We start from the raw sequence: 20,017 nt of genomic DNA on the forward strand, positions 1-20,017 counted from the left end.
GAGGGAACCACCAGTCTCCCTGCCACCTCCACGTGCTTACTCTAATGCTGTACAGTTGTCCTGTGCCTCGCTCTTCTGTGGGTGCTGAGGACTCAATCTCAGGCCCCTGTGTTTGTGCAGCTGGCACCTAACCAGCTGGACCATGTGCTAGCCCCTACACCCCAATATCCACTGACTAAAACAGTAGTCCAATCTGGTTGACTGCACCAAGGGAGATTTGTTTTGAGAATCCCATGTTATAAGGACGATCCCTTAAAGAACATTACATGTTCGACAGCATTCTGTTGCTCAGTTCCCATGCGTGGAGTGTTGGGGGGCCAGGCTGGGAATTTCAGCTTGAATAATACAGACTTGCTGAGTTGGAACACATCCCTAGGAAGCTGAGTTGGCTCTCTCTTCGTCCTATTTGTCTTAACCTTACCTTTTAACCCTACGATAGGGTGAAATTCTGAAAAGAAAAAAAAGTCACTTCTCCCAAGTCAAGAATTGAGATGGCAACCTGTAAGGCATCACCCTACCTGCAAACCATTTCCTATTTGCTGACTTGCTCAGTTTCAAGATGATGCCTGACAGTCCTGGTTATTTCTATTTTGTGTTCTATTTATTGACTTTAAGAACTCTTCAGCACAGGATCCCAGCATGCTTGCCTGCACAGAGTCTAGTGAACTTGCAGTATGCTGTATATATCGATGATGCGAAGAAGGATGTTTTGAACAATGACTGGATGAATGGATACGTGAGCAAATGGACTGTGTGCGTGTGTGCGTGTGTGTGTGTGTGCGTGTGTGTGTGTGTGTGTGTGTGTGGTGTGTAATACATTTTGTTTCTGGAAAGGATAATAGACTTTCCAGTCTGGTGATGTTCCCAGCTAGGGAAGGGATGCCTGTCTAAAGACTATTAACATTGCCCTCTTTTAAATTTTCCCAAACAAGTGAGAATAAAGGTCAATCATTTTCTGTTCCCCACACCCAGGTATGAAGATAAATGGCTTAGCCCTGCACCTTAAGCTATTCTAGTCACAGGTCTTGGAAAGGTCACTCTTTTAGCCCACAGCCACTCTGGATAAAACACCCCTCTCTGAGAAACCCCCTAATGAACTCCCTGGCTTTCTGTAGACAGTGTTGACAATAACAAACTATTACTGGCTTAGCATCTCACCAAATGTGGTAGCCCTATCATTATGGGGAGGTTCTGTGTGGACTTTTAAGTTATACTATAGATGTACAAAGCTTGCATTTTCTTTAATGTATTTATGCAGTGGAAGATATGCCCAGTTGCAAAATAATGACAATAATGATACAAACAAGCCTTTTGCCCCAGAAGGCACTAGAAATATCTATTAATAAGAAGAAAGATAGCTTTGTAGGGCTGAGCAGAGGCAGGCTTGATTAATTTGTGTTCCAGGAGGAAAGTTAATGCTTAAGCTATAGTTTATTGAAAATTAATGAAAATGAATTTTTGGTGGTACTGGCTACACAGAGGGAATAAAAATAAGGATTTGAGTTTATGGCACTAAGATGGATTTTCCTTCTGGCTGCCATTTCTCTCCACTTGAGTCCTATCAGTCAAACATGCAGTAATGTATGGAGGCTTCAGCTTGAAGGAGTGACTGTGCATTTGCAGGTCTTGATGATAAACACCCACAAGGGCTTTTATCTTTTATTTATAGATTCTTTTGATGTGTTTAGATTAGCTTAGTTAACAATTTTAAGTGAGGTCTTTTACCTCTTGAAGCTTGTGTACCTTTTCCAAGCTGATCTTGCATTTGTTTGAGAAACAAATGCACCGGAACTCTCCTTGCTAAAGATTAAAATCTGCCTACCAGAGGCAGAAGAGGTAGCTCAGTGGTTAAGAACACTCACTGCACTTGCAGGAGACCTCGGTTCACAGCATCCACATGACAGCTCACAACTGTCTGTAATTTCAATTCCAGGGCATCTGACACTCTCTTTGATAGACACTATATACTCCTTGAACATTACATGTATATGGTGCACAGACGTAGCCAAAGCACTCATGTACATAAAATAAAAGTAATATCTTTGTCTTTTAGGCATTTATTGCTGTGAAGACACCCCAGCAACTCTTATAAAGGAAAATACTTAATTGGGGTGCCTTATAGTTTCAGAGGTTCAGTCCATTATCACCATGGCAGAGAACATGGTGGCATGCAGGCAGACATGGTGCTGGAGAGTCCTGAATCTTTCAGGCAACCGGAAGTGGTCTGTCCCACCAGGAGCAGCTTGAGCATAGGAGACCTCTAAACCAACTCTCACAGTGACACACTTCCTCCAGCAAAGCTACACTGCTTAACAGTGTCAAACCTTTTTGAGGCTATTTTCTTCCAAGCCACCACAATCTTTAACAAATCTCTATATTTTGGTGTGATGATTTGTAGAAATCCTTACTGTCCGATATGAGACTCATCTGGAGATACAGTGAATTGTGTAACTGAAGGCGCACATGACTTTTATCACAGTACTTGGGAGGTAGAAGCAGGCAGCTCTCTGCCTGGTCTATAGAGCAAGTTCCAGGGCCAGTCAAGCTACACAATGAGACCCTCTGCCAAACATAAAAAAAAATAGTAATTTTTTTTAAATAAAAACTATTTGTAGTTGAAAAGTGCCTACTTCAACAGCATCCTTCCCCAGGGTTTCCTCATCCCCAGCACGGTTTCTATCAGGGCTTTTAATTCCATGTTTATTTTACACTGTTTCAGAACCTTCTACCTTGTTCTTCACCTGCCTCTGTTTGCTGTTTTTTAGGCTGTCTTGAAAAGTTTGTTTTGGTTTACTGTTCACACCTTGCTCTAACTTGAATCAGTTTGAGGAAGTAAAGCCTGGCTGTTGGGTAGTAGTGACTCCACGAACCAGTCATCTGATGAGCTGTTCCTCGGACAACATCAGCTTTGTCATTACCCAGGTCCCTGGACTTAGAGATAAATGGTCTTGATTTTTCGGCAATGATCACACCAAGGGAATTCCTCTTAGTCAAGATGAATCCTTCCACATATCCATTATCTGGGGGATGTGCTGCCTCTAGCACTTGGAGTCTGCTCTCCCCAGAGGTTGTATTTCAGTTCTGTGTGAGCCAAGAGATAGGAGTGGAGTCTCTGAAGCCCCTTCAATCAGAGCAGAACCTAGACCTGCTGTTGCCTGAGAAAGGCCTACTCTCCTCTTTGCATGTGCAAGACCTTCTGTGTCCCCATTTTCAAGGATTTGCAAAGTCTCCCACTACCTACCTGTGAACTCAGACACTCCCTGTCTCTGACCTCGGACAGCCTATGAGGCACAGCCAAGCTTCAGTTCTCCCAGGGAAGTCACTTTCCCTCTTTTCCTCGGATTGTTCTCTGGAGGCTCATAAATGCCCTGTGTTGCTCCACACAGGTGTACTTGACGTGCCTAGCTTAGAGGGGCTCTACCTGGGGGCTCTCACACCTAGCCACTCTGCCTCAGACCCAATGGAAACCAGAGCCTTTTGCATGGCTTAGCAGACATTGCATGGGGTTTGAAAAAAAAAAAAATAAGTATTTGAAAACCAGAACTCACATTTCTTCTTTTTCCTTTTTTTAATCTGAATTCTGGAACACAAATCCATAAATTTCATAAATGTTCATGTCATGCCTTGAATTGCTCATTTTATCTGCAAACGGGGTTTCAGAGTCTCCTAGTGGCTCAGTGGTGAGGTTTCTATTCACTGGCCAACTTGAAAGGCTGAGGAGGTATTTGAAAGCTCTTTTGGCATTCTGCTCAGGAAGATTATTTAAATTCCATTTTCAGGTGTATATGATACCTACACGGAGCCCAAAGCAAGAATAAGAAATGCGGCTTATACGCTTACAAATATATTTAGCTTTTTTTTTTTCTATATTAGGGAGGGAAAGACTTATCATTTCCAAGAACTTCATGCCGGTATTTACAAAGCTATCTATTTATTTGTATATTTACACAGCCTTAAAGAAGGCTCACCACGACCCTGCGAGTTAAAGGAAAGCACATACTCGGAGGGCCCTGGCAGGCACGTTCATTTCAAAAGTCACAAAAATAATAAATAGACTTGAATGTGGGATGTGACTGTCTTATCACGAATCTATAAAAGCTACGTGTTGTAATAGAAAAACAATCCTCTCCCTAAAATCTGCTAGTAGAACGCCACTTCCACGGCCGGCATTGGTATTCCTGGGAGAGAAGAGGCATTGGGGAGAGGAGGCAAGGGAAGGGACAGCTGGATAGGCTTGTTCTCCATGTGTGCCGATCAGAAGACAGGGCTTTTCCTCGACACTTTATGAATATTTTCAGATGGCTGCTGAAGGTGTGAGAAAGCCAAAGCTACAGCGACTCCATCTTGACTCCCTCTCTATGAGTGCAGTGTTTCTCTCAGAGGCGAAGTTCAAAGCACAGTTCCTCTATTCTGCAATTCCCAGTTCCTCCTCATCCTCTGGAATAATCTAACCAATGTAAGAGTCAGGAGACACCCCGCCTATTCTAGCCCACACGCCATGATCGCCCAGTGGCTTGCTCCTGTAAGGTAGTTCAACAGAGAAACTAACTTTAGAAGAAAGCAAGCGGTGGGGGTTGGGAGGGGGAGGTGGTGCATGCAGGCAACCACAGGGTATGAGATCCTGTCTCCGACAGTTTCCCCTTCAGACATGGAAGCTTGCTTGGTAGCCTGTTTTGGTCTTGGGCTCATCATCCTCTTATTTCGGCCGTGCAAGTGCTGAGATTACAAGCGTATGTCACCACACCTATCTTCCTAGTTTCATTTAATTCCCAAATCCCCTGGGCAGGCAGGTCCACAGGCTGCAAGCCATTTGGTTTCAAAGGAATAGTCAGAGGTCCTACAGGTTAGAGACCCTGCTGAGGTAGCTAGGAGAAGCCGTGTCGGTGTGAATTTCATAGCTCAGGACCTGCTGACTGAAGGGCCCTGGTCATTCCGCTTTGCTGTCCTGCCAGAGCTCATTTTCTGAGAAAGGGAAAAGCAAGTGCCAGGGAGGCTGACCTTCCTGAGCTGGTTGTACCATTTTAAAATGCTTGGGTTACAATAACTGCGGAGAGACACGGAGACAGATTCATCAAGAGCATTAGAAATTGGAGTGCTGGCTTTCCCAACCCCTGCAAAGAGAGTACGTGAAGGGACAGGAGAGTATTGGGAAGAATTAAGGACCCTCCTGCCTCTGATCTGGTGCCTAGCACAGCCTTCGGTTGCTGCTCACAGCACCCTGCTTGCCTGCAGAACATCTTGTCAGAGCTGAGGACACCATTCAGAACTTGAGGAATCCACAGGAGTAACTCTCAGGACCATGGATGCCAGGGGAGACGGTTGAATGCTGTCTCCTCCACCCACTCCCCTCTGTTTGGGACCTTTCCCAACTAACTAGGTTCAAGACCTTGATCTTAAAGCAGTAAGTCAGTTCTGGCTATAGACAGTTTATAGCTAGGGTGGGGATGGGATCACCTGACTGGACCCAGCTTTCCCTGGGCTCCAGAAGGGGGATTCTGGGAGTCAGGAACTTAGCTGTGATAGAAGAGCTTTATGATTCCCCAGGTCTCTGGCACAGCTCCCACAAGAGTGTACAGATTCCACGCTGATCCTTTTGTTCTGTAGCTTGGCTGAAGTAAACTGGCCCCTTCTGGTTTTTGCATTATTGTGACACAGTATTTCTATCATTTGAGCCTGGGAAATTAGAGAAAAGTCCAGGGGATTTCTCATCTCCTCACAGGTTCTGAAATGCCTAATTGTGAGTGCTCCATCATTATGAAGGCATGAAAAACAGTCTGATATCAGTTCTATCTCTCTGGCATCAAGATGCGAAGGGAAATGGAGCAACTCAGATGGGACACCTTTTCATGGCTGCAAAGGAAGCTGCCATGCAATCTATAATTTTGTATTGCACACATACAGAGTTTCAAAGTTAGGTGGGGGGGGGATTCATACATGCTGGAGAAAAGTCAAGCATATACATTAACAAACTGAACGTTAATTAATGACGTCCTCATTAAAGGCTGGGCCTGAATTCAGCCTGCTCACTGCCTTCCTCAGCGTCCATCATGGAGGAGATGCTAGGAGATGCTTAAGTCCTCCGAGTGTGTGAATGGGTTAGATGTCTTCCTGCCTGGCACTCACACGCGAACTGTCTGTACCCGAGTGTGAGCCTACATTTCAACTGAGCTGATGGAGTCCCACACTTAATCACCTAACAGTCAACATGCTGTGGTCTCTGGTCTTACTCTGTGTTAATGTTTGTCGCAACATACCCATGGCCGCTCATGTGTGGATTGCCTCTGGCTGCTTCTAGAATAAGGACAGGGTGAGAGCCATCTGGATATGGATCATATGGATCCTAAAGCTGATAATCTGTCTCCCCACCCACCCACCCCCCTCAAATAAGCAAGGCTTGCTGGGATTCTGAGGTATTCCAATGACCTCAGTCCTCATCTCTCACCTGCTTTGCTGCATAGGATTCTTTATTACTTGGTGGCTACTCCCGTTTTTTATGTTGATTAACAGAACAGATGGGTTTGAGGAAACATTAACAGAGGCCACTGTACGGTGTGTTAACTATTAGTTATTCCTGCCTCCCAAGCCTTGAAAGCAGGGCAATGCTGCTCTCTCTCATCAAGCCCCTGAACTTGAAGGCATTTCCATGAATGGATTTTTATATAAGTGTATGTGTGTTTAATTAAAAAATATTATTAGTTAAACCACTGTTTGCCTTAAATGGGGAGACCTGGGTTCTTAGGCCACCATGAAGCCACCTGCTAGCTGGATAAAGGATACCCTACTGACAGGAAACTGTCTGCCTGACTAGGTGTTCGACCTTACAACCTTTCGTCAAGCAATCAGGCACCCTTGCGTGCCTTTTAAGCTGTGGTCCCATGCATTTTCTGACTTAGTTTAGCCACAGAGGTTCATCACATCATATTTGCTTTTCTATTAGCTATATTTCAAGGCCTGGCATGCCCTAGATACCCTCCGCTTCCCAAACCTGAATGCTCCAGGGGACCTGGCCAGTGAAAAAGCTTGGCCTTACGTCTAACATCCTTGAAGGTGGCCTCTCCCACAGGTGTCTGGTCTTCTCTGACGGGAAAAGCACCACTGGACTCTTAGGAGTCAGTGAATATAGTATTTCTGAAGAACAGCACTTCTCAACCTGTGGGTCTTGACTCCTTTGGGGGGTCGAATGACCCTTTTACAAGGGTCACATACCAGATATCCTGCATATCAGATATTTACATTACAATTCATAACAGTAGCAAAATTACAGTTATAAAGTAGCAGTGAAAATAATTTTATGGTTGGGGGTCACTACAACATGAGGAATTGGTTACAGCATTAGGAGGGGTAAGAGCCACTGCCCTAGAGTGTCTGGGATGAGTTGGCTTATAGGCAGGAAGAGCCATCTCTCCACAGCGTACTGCTGGGGCTGCAATGCGCCAGGCAGTGAGACCCTTCACACAACTGGTCAGTGGCTCTCCAGCTCAGTAAGCCCATGGTGGCTACAGGGAATTTCCCCCTTTCTAAGAACTAGTCGGGGTTTTAATCCCATATACTGCTTGTCCCGCTCTCAACCTTTAACAAACACATCAGCCCTGCAGGTAGCCTGCGTGACCCAGCACTTCCCGAGAAGAGATCAGAATAATACTGAGAACGCTGAAACGGGCAGGGTAATTCTTCTTGGCATTCATGCCAGCCTGGTGAGCAAATGCCGCCTGTGCTGCATAAAGCAGGGTGATTTGAGTGAATTGTCCAAACGGTTTACAGGGGACTAAAAAGCACGAGCGTAAGGAAATTTTCATACAGCCCACTTCCTTACAGAAGGGATCCTCTGTAATCCTGCCCATGGGTCCTAGCCTATACCACTCTGTGGTCCTATAGGCCGGGGCTTGTCCTAGACACCATTTTCCTACTTGACGAAGACCCAACTGAAGCTCAGTCGCCTATGATGAGTCTGCTCTGCTTAAGCCTTTCAGGCACGCAGACGAGCAAACGAGACTAATGGAAGAGTCTCTTAGGAAGCACAGCTTGGAAGGGACTGAGAGCAGCTGCCTGGTGGCACGTAGCCCTTCATAGAAGAAAAAGCCACTAGGAAGAGCTTGTCTGATGGCCTGGATAATGAAAAGCCCTGTCAAAGATATTATACACCAAGTACAGTCCAGGGGACGTAGAGGCTGCTGGTCAGACTCAAAGATATCGCTCTCCCCTCACGATGTCTAGACATTAATTAACACAAGAGAAGACCCGTGGCCCTCAAAGGCCCACGGAACATTATAGAAACGTGGATGTAAGATGTGTCACATAGACACAGTCATGGCTGCACTGGGCCCACCCCATTAAGAGATCCTCCTTAATGCTGGTGACTTCTTGTCCAGAGCCACTCTGTGCTTTCCTGGGCAGAAAAAGGAAGTAGAAGCCTCCACTAGCCCACTGCTTCCTAAGGCTTCATAAGCATCTTCCATAGTTAATGACTCAGAGGCTTGAGACTACTTCCTAAGGACAATTTTTGGCATTTGATCAGTCCTTCAATTCTTTGTCATTTCACAGGAAGTGAATATGTAATGATACATATATCGATGGCAAAATGGCTCAGTGGGCAAGGGCACCTGCCACCAAGCTCCATGACCTAAGTTCCATCCCATGACCCATGTGGTGGAAAGAGAGAATGGGCCTTTTCAGGTTTTCCTTTGTGCCTCCAATCTCAAAACACACAGAGAGAAAAAATAAAACATAATTCTTAACATATTAAACACTAGTGTTGTAAGGTAGAATGTATTTCCTGTTGTTTTAACTTGGGGGACAAGTGAAACAGTCACCTCCAGCCTCCATGAAGTACCTGTGTCCTGAGAACCCCCTTCTCCCTTCAAAACCACAGTGGTACCATTCAGGACTTGGCTTGGGTGATTAGAGGAGCAGAGATTTTTTTTTCAGGATGTAGGAACTGATGCAACCGCCTGACGATGCAGTGTTTACACCAGGGAAATGGGCAGTTGCTATCCTTCCCCAGAGTCATTACAGGTGTCTCAGTGGGGAACTGGCTATGGCTGACTCTCCAACTTCTGGAGACTCCTTGGGACCCCATCCTCACAGCTTCTGCTTTGCCCCCTAGAGGCTGCTCCCCTCTACGATATTCTCAAGGAAAGACGGAAGTGATAAATTTGAGTATTAGTCAAATTAATGATCTTGGGCATGGCATGGGAAGAGCCACCATCATAATCGTAGTACCCTTGGGCTCTGAAACTAATTGATTCGCTGTTAAATGTATCCAGAGGGTTCCCTGAGATGGGTGGTAATGATTGTTCTAGAATCAGATGTGAGAGGCTACCACCCAATGGACCTGCCTTGACACCCTGAACTTGTCCTGTATGGACGATGACTTAAGTAGAGGTTTGTTTTAAAGATGATGGAGGGGACCACAATTCCTGGCCTCAATTTTAAGGTGTCAAGTCTTAAGATGGCTAGGGCTCTGTGCATACTTTGGGATACTGGAAGGAAGGGCTTTTTGTGACAGGAGACCCTTTCCTCTGTCTACTACCAATTTCCTCTGTCTTCAGTTTGACACTACCAAGCTCTTAAAAACCCTGGCCAGTGTGCCCGAGGAGTGAACGGCCAAGTGTAACTAAGTACAATTGACTTGATGGGTTTCATTAGGCACAGGTCGCTAGCAGCCACTACACTCAACAGGGAATCGCCAGGGTTTCTAGGGCAATGTGGAGTCGCACCCTTTGTGCTCATCCGCATAAGGGGGATGCATTCATTGCACTGGACTCAGACATGGAGCCCAAGTGTTTCCTCCTCTTCCTATCCAAAACCAATAATCAGACCAATACGTAGATACTGGCAGCCATTACCCAGTTCAGAATCTGTCCCTGGGTTGAATACCTGTGTAACTCTCACTCTCCCCTGCAAGACAAGCAAATGCCCCCAATTTCTAGGTGGAGAGATGAACTACAAAGGGGTGTCGCCCTTGTGCAAGTCACCAGAGCCAGAACCTCCATCCAGACATACCTCACTGGACTCAATCGAACTCACTTGGTTAGCCACACAGAGCCCCTGGGAAGCTAGAAGACCCTACTGAAGCAAGGCCCCATGCTTGTTCTGCTAACACAAGGAAGTGCCTAGCTAAACGCATGGCTTGCCCTTCTTAGGGTGCTCAGAGATGTTTCTGGGTGAGTGTGACCTCTGGTGGGTACACACATTACCATATTATATACATCTGGCTTCACACCACTTGATGAGGTTTGTTTTCCACCTCGTGTGCGTGACATCCTTTCATGTTGCTGTGTGGCTCCAGTGACTACCAGCTATATCAAAGTCCAGGATTGGTTCCTGTTTGACCCTCTCATTTTTGTGACCTGCTTATGCCCAAGTCTGTCTTCCCCAGTGTGTGACTTTTGGATGTGTATGGATTCAAATGCCTGAAATGGGTGAAAATGGAGATGGCCTCTCAGCATTAAATGAGCTTCCTGCAACTCCATGGTATTAGGTTAACTGCTAGCACCCCATCAGGTTACTTTACATTATGCAAGTCATGCTTTTAGCTTCATAACCACTGGAATCTGACTCTTGGTCAGAGGTGGGACCGGTACTAAGAAGTAGCTCCTCTTGTCAACAGGGCTGAAATGGCCAAAGTCAGGGGTAGGACAAGCACCAGATATCTCACCATTGAAACTAGTGCATTGGCTTTACCTTCTGCCCTGGAAGGCAGAGGCTGTTTCTTCTCCACTGCTCGCAGTAAGCAGACTTGGCCTAATCCGGCCACAGCACTCCTCTATTGACGCTTTGAGTCTGGGTGTTCTGCTGCAATGATAATGTATTACCTGGCTTCCCTCTGTCATGCCGCTGCCAGCTCACTTCATCCACAGAGTAAAGGACACCAGTCACATGGACAAGAGAACACAGACTCACATCCAACCTCCAGAACATAGTGGTGAAGCGGATGAGGTGGTTTCAAAGGGTTGGACAAGAGAAGGCTTGGCAGGTCGGACTAAGGTTGGGGAGCCATGGGCACTGTTTGAAGATGTACAGAACCAGTCCTTGGCAGCCTTTCCCACAGTGAGGTCTGTGGGAGATGTTTCCTAGCTTGGATGATTAATGGCTGGTAAAGTCCAATAAGCCTCTGTTGATGCTGTATTGTGTTATAATCCAAATGGACACCAAACACAACTCATGGGTGCAGGTGTCTGCCTCCTAATCACCTACGGATAGAGCTTGCCTAAAGAGGGCCTCTGCCTCTGTGTGCTCCAGGTAAAGAATGAAAACCTTATATGGTCCAGCATGCCCATCCCACTGAAATCATTTATCACTCGCTAGCATTTACTTTTCCTAATGACATCTGATTTGTCCCCCCACCCCTTCTATAATGGGATTCCTAAGAATCAAATGGGACTCATATATAGATATTTTGAACTGGTATATGTATTACAATTCATTAAGATCAGAAACATTAATCTGAATAGATCACAAGGAAGACCCAACAACTCTGAATATACAGGTAGAGCTTGAAACCAAGTTCAGAAGGTAAACACTAACGAACAAATGAATGTCAGAGGTGAGTGTGCCAAGAAGCCTGGCCTTAACACACCTGTAACTCTCGTAACTCACTAGTTCTTCCAACTGCAGCCCTGACACAGAAACATTGGCATTGGACTCCTTAGGGATGGGACCTTGGGGCTGTGGATGAGGCAAGTGGCAAGCCTGCAGGGAATAAGCCAGAGTCGTCATACATACCCTTCCCGGTGGGCCTCTCCTTTCTCCAGCTCCTGAATGACTCCCAGCAGCACTTTGATGGTCTCCTGGCTCGAGCTGATTAAGTTCTCCATCACCTGCAGCTGGGCCTTGAGGTCTACCACTTCGGTTTGAGGCACAATTTGTTGGCGTTCTTCATCCCCCACCCCAGCTGTGGGGCTAGGCTGGTTCTGCGGGGGCTGTTCGCTACATTCTGGGGACAGGCACTGCACTGGGGGTGAGCAGGCCAGAGCAGAGCCTGCGGAGGCCTGCAGCCCGTTGAGGTGGGCAGCCCTCCTCTGCTCCTCATCTGCAGGGCAGAGAGACCATTGGCTGGCAGCAGCCGAGTTTGACAAGCCAGGCTCAGGGGCCCTGGTACTGACGGCAGGCGGGTACACAGTGGCAACCTCTGTTTTAAATACCCTTCCGTGGGTAAGCGGAGTGGGCTCCTCTGAGTCAAGGGTGCCCCTGTCCGGCTTAGCTCTCCCCTGCAGCTGGTGGATGGGCTCCTCGGAGGGAGGCCGAGAGTTCTGCACTAGAGCTTCAGGGTAGCCAAGCATGTCTGGAGTCTTGCAGAGCTCTGCACAGTTGACCCCGGAAGGTTGGTCCAGGGCATTCACGTGCTCGTTGGAATGGAAAACCAAAGCTGTGGTCTTGTGAATCCTTCCCGCACTGCAAGGCCCGGGTTCCTCCATGGACCCAGCCTCGCTCCTCTCTTTTGAGCCTGCTAGAAACCCATTGTTCTGGTTTTTGAAGGCATCTGCAGCTGGCAGGCCTTTGAGACTGCCTTTCTTGCGGTCCAGCGGGAATGTCTGGTAACACTTGCGAAGGTCTGGTGAGGTCTGCACGCCCGTGCTCTTGGTGACATTGGGAATAGATCGGCGTGCGGGCACTGTCATATACTTACGGTAGGCCGTCCTACAGGACACAGCCTTGGCCTCTCGCTTCTCCCCCAGAGACCCTGAAGACAGCTGTGTGTCCCTCTGCTCATTCTGGGCCTCGCAGATATCCTTAAAGCGCACCTGCAGGGCTTTGTTCCGCTTTTTGATCTGCCGGTTAGGGTCTAGGGCATATCTCATCTCCAGGGCCAGGCAGGCAGCTGGCTCCACTTCCTGCTCTGGTGTCGTGAGTATGCATCTACCGGAGTCCTTGCTGACCATGGTGCCTGCATGCAGAGACAGCAACAGAAGCTTTAGTGGGTCAGAAGCACACACACAAATGCAGCCGAATGAACTTCCAGCCAAATTACAGCTGCCGGCTTCCTAATTATTTTTAAACAGGTGAGGTCGGCCTTTATGTTAAGGAAAATCAGACAGGCGGGGAGTTGCTAGCAGGCACAGCATGAAATCCTTCTCGGTATTAAAGCCTGCTTACTTTTCCATGTGGGATACACTCAGTTTCCGTTTGATAGTAATGCTTGTTTCCCCATTAGACAAACCTGTTTTACTATGTTCATCAAGCAGCCCAGTGACGCCGCTTCGTCAGCTCTGCAAATTATCTTTTCACATGTGTGTCTCCACTCCGTAGGCAGATGCTTTACCAAATGCAACTTATTTAGTTGAGGATTCTTACAGGTTTTTTTATTTTTGTGGAGGATGATGTGATTAATCTATTATTGGAATCCAACGGTATTAAAGACTTACTGAAGACTCTAGGTCCTGAGCAGATAGACACATGTAGAGGAACACCCTTGCAGGCAGGAACCAGGGTCAGTCAGCATGGACTCTGTGGGGAGCATGGCTTCTAGAAACATCAGTCATGAACACAACATGGGTTTCCCTGAGTCTACAAAAACAGCAATACCATCTCTTTTCTGTGATTCCTTGGAGAATGGTATTGGGAAATTACTTTAAAAAAATAAATTATTCATTCTAGAATCAAATTTTGTGTTTTGATCACAACCCCTGGAAAAAATGACAACAATGGTAGTTGTTCTAGCATTTAAATGCTGAAAGAAAATAAAATCAGGAGGCTTTTTGTTAATCATGCAGATTCATCTTGGGCTGAGCTATTAAATGCAGCTAAAGAGATGCAGGTGGCCAACAATTCTCTGGGGAATACCGGGAGGGTAAGTGCCTTCCCTTTATTAGATAAGCAGATTCGCAGCTGCTTATCGCACACCAAAGAACTTTCTTGGGGGCTGCACTTGAAGCAAGTTTCAGTGAAGCTGGACCTGGTAGTGCGGATTTCTGATTCCAGCTACTTAGGAAGCTGAGGCAGGAAGATCACAAGTATAAGGCTTGCTTGGACTACAGAGTGAGTTCAAGGCCAAGCAGGGCAGATTAAGGAGCCCTTGTCTTAATAAAATGTAAAAGTAGGTCTGGGATAAAGCTCAGTAGAGCATTTTCTTAGAATTTATGAAGACCTGGGTTCAATCCTGGGTTTGGTAAAAGATAAACAGAAGATAGAGTTACTCAAGCTGCTTGTGAAATAGCTTTTGCTGGCTTCCTGACATTTGAGAGCAAAGTGGGGGTCGGCTGGTTGGAAATGGGTATCCAGAAGATTCTGGCATCAGAACCCCAGCGTTCAGTCAGGGTCTCAAAGTCACAGCGATGAGCCAAGGTCAGTAAAAGCGGCACTCTCCAGCCAAATGTCAACAGAACTCAAGCTCTGTCCTGAGGCTGCGGATTTGCAGGGGTAGTGATTTTGACAGTGGTAGCATTGTAGGTAAGACCCCAGCCCAGAGACCTGGAGGAGACAATCTCAGGACATGAGAAAGGAGATATTTACAAAGGGGCCACTACTTACAGGGTCAGGGAATTTTTTTCTTACATGTGGTGGCAACATCTCCATATCACAGAGGTATGCTATGCCACTTGTCCGGCCTCACACAGCGGGTGAAGAGCACAGATGGGCCATGGCCCTCCAAATCCCAAGCTCATTCTGTTTCCAACAGGCCCAGATGTTCAACATACAGTACAGGTCCAATGCCTCTCCTGTCCTTAATCCTTCGTCAGTGCTGTAGGCCAGTAGGCTTGAGGGCTTGATGAAGGAGAGGAAGAGAGGAATGCCAAGCCCTTGGCTTAGGGGTATCACATGACCTATGCCTTCTCTGCAGTTAAGACTTCTGCTACACTGGCCTTTGCTGCCTTGCAAGCCACAGGTGTTTGCAGCGTGAAAGACTCAGAGGCACATCCATTCCCCAACTCTTCGTAATAATGCTGAACACTAGTGGTTTGGGGGGAAGTACCCTAAAATCACCTCTGCAGCCTTTGGTTCAATTTCCACCAGGGTTACTCAGCTGCTGCTCTACTGGCAGGTCAGGCAGATGACCGCCTGATACTGGATGGGCTCTGAGCAGTGCAGAGCGCTCAGCAGCGGCAGTCAGCAGTGGCCCTAGCTTCTTCCAGAGAATGGAAGCACACCTTGCTTCCAGTGTGACAGCCGGCAATGTCACCAAGGGAGCGTCACCACCATGACAACCCTGCATTAGCCTTTCCAACCATGAATGCCCAATGCTTCTATTGTCCCAGAGTTACGGCCTCAGAATGAAGGCTTTCAAGTAAGGTGCTGGGGATATCTGCAGAGGTCTGTAATCTGAAACTCAACCTCCAGGACAGGCTTAGAGAGGAGGGAAGAGGAGTAGAATGGACCAGAGATGTAATACATTAATAGCAAGGCTCATACAGTGGAGGTGGGGATTGTGCCCGGATACAGTGGAGGTGGGGATTGTGCCCAGCGGTGGGGGGCAGCAGGGCAAGCCTGCCAGCACAGATAATAGCCATCCTTCAGGGACACTTACCCCGAAAGTAAAAGACATATACTCAGAAGTTGGTGCGGGGGAAGAGCCTTGGAAACTGGGGCCATAAGAAAATTAAATCCTAACCCCCATTCTTATCTGTGACTGTTCTTTGGCTTCCTTGCCATCTAGGTGTGTCAGAATGTATTGTGCCATCATTGTGAAGGAGACCTTCATACTAGGGGAAATTTGAAAGAGAGAGCATTTTTACAAAAAGCAATTTACTAGTAATTTTTCAGCCTTTTCCCTGCCAGTGCTGAAAAATGTGTGTCTGAGTAAGTTTGTCCAGCTTCACTATCCATCACACCAGGATTTGCCAGGAACTGCACTGAAATAATTTTCCTACATCACTCTGCTGGTTTGCTGAGTATTAGACCTTACCATCAAACTCATAAAACAAATCAGAGGAATTAATTGCTGGTGGTAAAAGCAAAATAATAAAAAACAAACCTCTCAGCTTTTCGTGCTCTAAAACACTATTCCCTTATTAGGGAAAATAAAGATAAATAATAAGGAAGTTCTTTGCTTTAGTGGGCCTGCACTGGGGGTTGACCCTAAGGCCTTATGCCTGTTGGGCGGGTTTGAAGATTGATTTTTACCTTTTTTTATTATGAGTACGTGTATGAGTCAAGATGCTCCAAAAGGCCAGAGGCATTGGAAGCGCCTGGAGCAGGAAGTATGGGCCCTTGTGAGCTGCCTGTCGTGGGTGCTGGGAATTGTGCTTGTGTCTTCTACAGGAGCAGTGTGTGTGCTTAATTGCTGAGCCATCTTGCTAGTCCCTATGCATGTACCTCTGCTAGCAAATGCCAGCTTATGCCTGTACATTTCACTCCCATCTTCTCATCTGACCCTCAGAATCCCCCTGCCTGCTAGGGAGACTCCATTGCTATCCCCATCCTTTATGTTGAGACTTGGAAGGGCACAGCTGGTGGCCTGAATAAGTCCCTTTGAATAACATTCTCTAAAGAACTGTCCTAAGTAGAGAGATCTGTCACTTGGCCTGACCCCTGGTCAACTTCAAGAAGCATCAGCTAAGCCAGGCATGGTAGCATGTACCTGCAATTCCAACACACAGGAGCCAGGGACAAGAAGATCACTGCAAGTTTAAGACCAGCTTGTTCTACACAAAGATTCTGGGCTAGCCAGTGGTAACTCAGGCCCTTTCTTTAATGATAATAATATTAATAACAATAATAAAGTATCAGACATCTGAAAAGTGAGTCAGCCTCCTGTATTAATTGTGGGTTCTGGGAGACCTCCAGTGGTCCTGGAACATGTCTGTCATTGGTGCATAAGGGTTGCCTTGAAGTTCGAGGTGACTGTCAGACTCGAATTGCATTTATAACATGGCTTCCTTGGGTAGGTCACCCCACAGAGCTAGAGGTGCTGGTCCTTTGGGCGAATCTCTTAATCTGCAGGGCAGCGAGAGTCCATAACCTGTGTTAGATTTAATGGGAAATGCTTTGGGAAAGAGGCAAGTCATGGCTGGGCCTGCCTGGCTCAGGGAAATCTAGAAGCTGTTGAGCTGCGTGGAATATAAATGTCTTAATTACTCTCAAATTAAATTTCATAATCAAATGTGAGCTGTAAATATATAAACCCTGTAGTTTTAGATTAGCGATGCCGTGTCATCTCTGTACTGTTTTAAATTAATAACACAGATAAAAACACGCTCAGTTCAACAGCCTAACAATAGGTAAACAGTCAAGTAAATGATGGTGTATCCTTACTCGCTGTGACCATTAAAATAATCATTATAAAGAAGGTGTGGTATCTCCACAAAACAGGAGCCAATGTTAAGTGAAGGAAAATGGCCTACCAAGTTTAGCTGGGGAAAAGGAAATAAACCAAAGTGGTTGCTGTTGTATTTAAACATTTCATAAGAGTGTCTTACCTGTGTGTGTGTGTGTGGTTTTGTTTTTTTTTTTTTTTTTTTGACATAAGGCTGTTGTTACTTTACTTTTCTTGTTAAAACTCATGGAGCAACGCACCCCTTCTGCAGGTCTCTGTAAGTGCGAACACTCTCAAACTCTCAAAGTCCCATAAAGGATCAGGCAGTCCCCAAAGGCCTTCTTTGATCGTGCCAAGAAAGTGCTGAATTTTAGTGATGGTAGTGTGTGTCCGTGCTTGTATGTCTAGGTGTATACCTACCACATAAATACTTGCGTGTATGCATATGCTCTCATGGGTTGGAGAATTAGCAGACCATGCCAGCAATCCAGAGAACTTACTATGAAGAAGAAAACTGCCGCTGGTTTGAATTTATAATCAAATCTATTTGCCTTGTGGGCTGTGATGAGCAGCTCCAGAAGTCTGGGGTTCCATCAGATGACGGGAAAGACTCTTGCTTCTATTCTGCCATTGTAAAATGTCTCATCCTTCCCAGGATTCCTATGTGCTCCTCTAATGTGGTATGTGTGTCTTGATTGGTCCTCTAACAGGTGGGACTGTAGAGAAACCACCTGCCTTGTGGTGTTCCGTCACTGTAGATAGCCTAAGAGCCAGCAAGTCACCCCATGAATGTGGATCGGGACTGCATGAAATTGCCAGCTTCCCAATGGCTCTCCCACAGTCGAGGCACCTTGGAGCCAGAGATGCTGGCTGCAGTTCAAGATTAATTGGGTCAACATTTTATTCCACATGCTGAGGAAAGGCCTGTGCATTAGGCACCTCAGAGTGGGGAAAAGGGGCAAGTGGATAAGCTTTACCATGGAGCTTCCCAGTGGGGAAGGAAGGTAGGCTCTCCCTCAGTCCAGGACCCCTGTTTACCAGGGAAGCTTTAGTGCAGTAACCTAGTTCACAGTCCTGAAGCCCGCTTGTCCTGAGGCAGAGACCACCACATAGATGCTAGAATGGGTCTCAGCTCCATGGTCTAGATTAATCTGACTGGATTAATCTGACTGGGGAGGGATGACTCTAAGTGCATTCAGATGTCTCTCTAGGGTGGGCAGGAAGTGAGGGAGCTGCTCCAGGGACAGCAACCTGGCTTGTGGTAGGAAATCAGGGAAGACACAGCCTGCTTGTGTTCTTGTTCTCGTTCTTTCCCTCCCTTCTTCCCTCCCTTCACATCTCCCTCCCTCCACATCTCCCTCCCTCCACCTTTCCCTAGGCTGACCTTGAGCTTACTAACAGTATTCCAGGATGACCTTGAATTGCCACCTCTGGTGGATTATAGGTATATGCCTATGGCTCATTTACTTGATGCTGGGAATCAGTGTGTTGGGCATACAAGACAAGCCATCTACCAACTGAAAGACATCCCCTCCCTCTCTTACTGGATGGAATATCGAGGGGTAACCTGGACCATTATGAACTGGTGCCTCTCTAGTATGAAATTGGGAATAGTGATATTTTAAGGTAAAATGCAGTCTCCACTGGGGTTCTGGTTTGCCCGTATCTGTGTCATCGGAACATCTATCTGACCAAGAGAGCGAGCCTTGGAAAAGTCACCCCAACGCTGCAAACCACTGCTATCATGGGTGCACACTGTCCTGCGCACAGTGAGCCGGCAGAAAGGCATGAGGTGTGTGCCTGCTCCAGGTGTAGACACCTTGGGTTTGGTGTGGAGGCTTCAGAACAGTGGTTTTCAACCTGTGAGCTGTGACCCCTTTGGGAACAGAACAACCTTTTCACAGGGGTCGCCTAAGACAATCGGAAAACACAGACATTTGCATTACAGCTCATAACGGTAGGAAAATTACGCTTATGAAGTAGCAATGAAAATAGTTTTATTGTCAGGGGTCACCACAACATGACATGTGTTAAAGGGTTGCAGCATTAGGAAGGTTGAGAACCACTGCTTTAGAAGATCTAGAAAACAGCCCTCTTCAAGGAAGCAGACTCTCCTCTTCACTAAGGTTCCGTCAAAGACAGTAACCTTTGTTTACCCACTATCCAAATGGCATCTGAGCTGGTAGAAAGCAACTGGCAGAATGTTATGACTGTCTGAAAAATCAGCTGGGAATCCTGCCTCCTCCAAATGGGGTGTTATGTCCATTAAAGAAACAACAGCCCCCGCCCACCACTTCATTTGCAACAGCTAGCGTGGCAATCAATCAGTGGCCCAAGAGTTAGGTAGACCAGGTTCCAACTGTCGGCTTTGGACAGGGAAGCCAGTCTTCCTGGACTTGTATGTACCCACAGGCATGCCAGACCTGAGGAGGAGGCAAGATGTTGGCCAGTGGCTCTGAATGTGGTACATGGACACATTTCACTACTATGGGAGGCACCCTACTTTCCCTGTGGGGGGTCTAGTTAGTGAAGAGCTCATTAGAGGTTGGAGCTTGTAAGAGTTGGTGCGACGCTAAAGCGGTGGCCTCCCTTTCTTATGTCTAGTTGGATCTGTATTCCCATAAAGTTAGGCGCATGTGTACTCAGCTCGATGTGGAGAGTCCTCTGCCTAAATTATGCTGAACCCGAACTGGGTTGTGTGTTCCTGTGTCCTGCGAACACTTTACCCACCAAACCATCTTTCCAGCCCCAGTACACAATACCCTTTAACTCATGATTTATTGGAACCTCAGACTGGAATACTGACTTTTCCTCCCCGTCCCTCAA

The 20,017-nt window shown here is 46.7% G+C and overlaps 2 protein-coding genes across 3 annotated transcripts in view; one reads left to right on the forward strand and one right to left on the reverse strand.

Annotated features, from left to right (window-relative positions):
• Insyn2a (inhibitory synaptic factor 2A) overlaps positions 1-12,881 on the reverse strand; it is a 34,548-nt gene extending 21,667 nt beyond the window's left edge. The window contains exon 1 of the mRNA XM_038330241.1: positions 11,725-12,881. Coding sequence (XP_038186169.1) covers positions 11,725-12,881 — 1,157 coding nt within the window. The remainder of the gene's footprint in view (positions 1-11,724) is intronic.
• Positions 1-20,017, forward strand: part of Dock1 (dedicator of cytokinesis 1) — a 504,121-nt gene that overhangs the window by 240,909 nt on the left and 243,195 nt on the right. The gene's annotated exons all lie outside the window — the stretch shown is intronic.

This window comes from Arvicola amphibius, chromosome 1 (assembly GCF_903992535.2).
Source record: "Arvicola amphibius chromosome 1, mArvAmp1.2, whole genome shotgun sequence".
Classification (NCBI taxonomy): Eukaryota; Metazoa; Chordata; class Mammalia; order Rodentia; family Cricetidae; genus Arvicola; species Arvicola amphibius.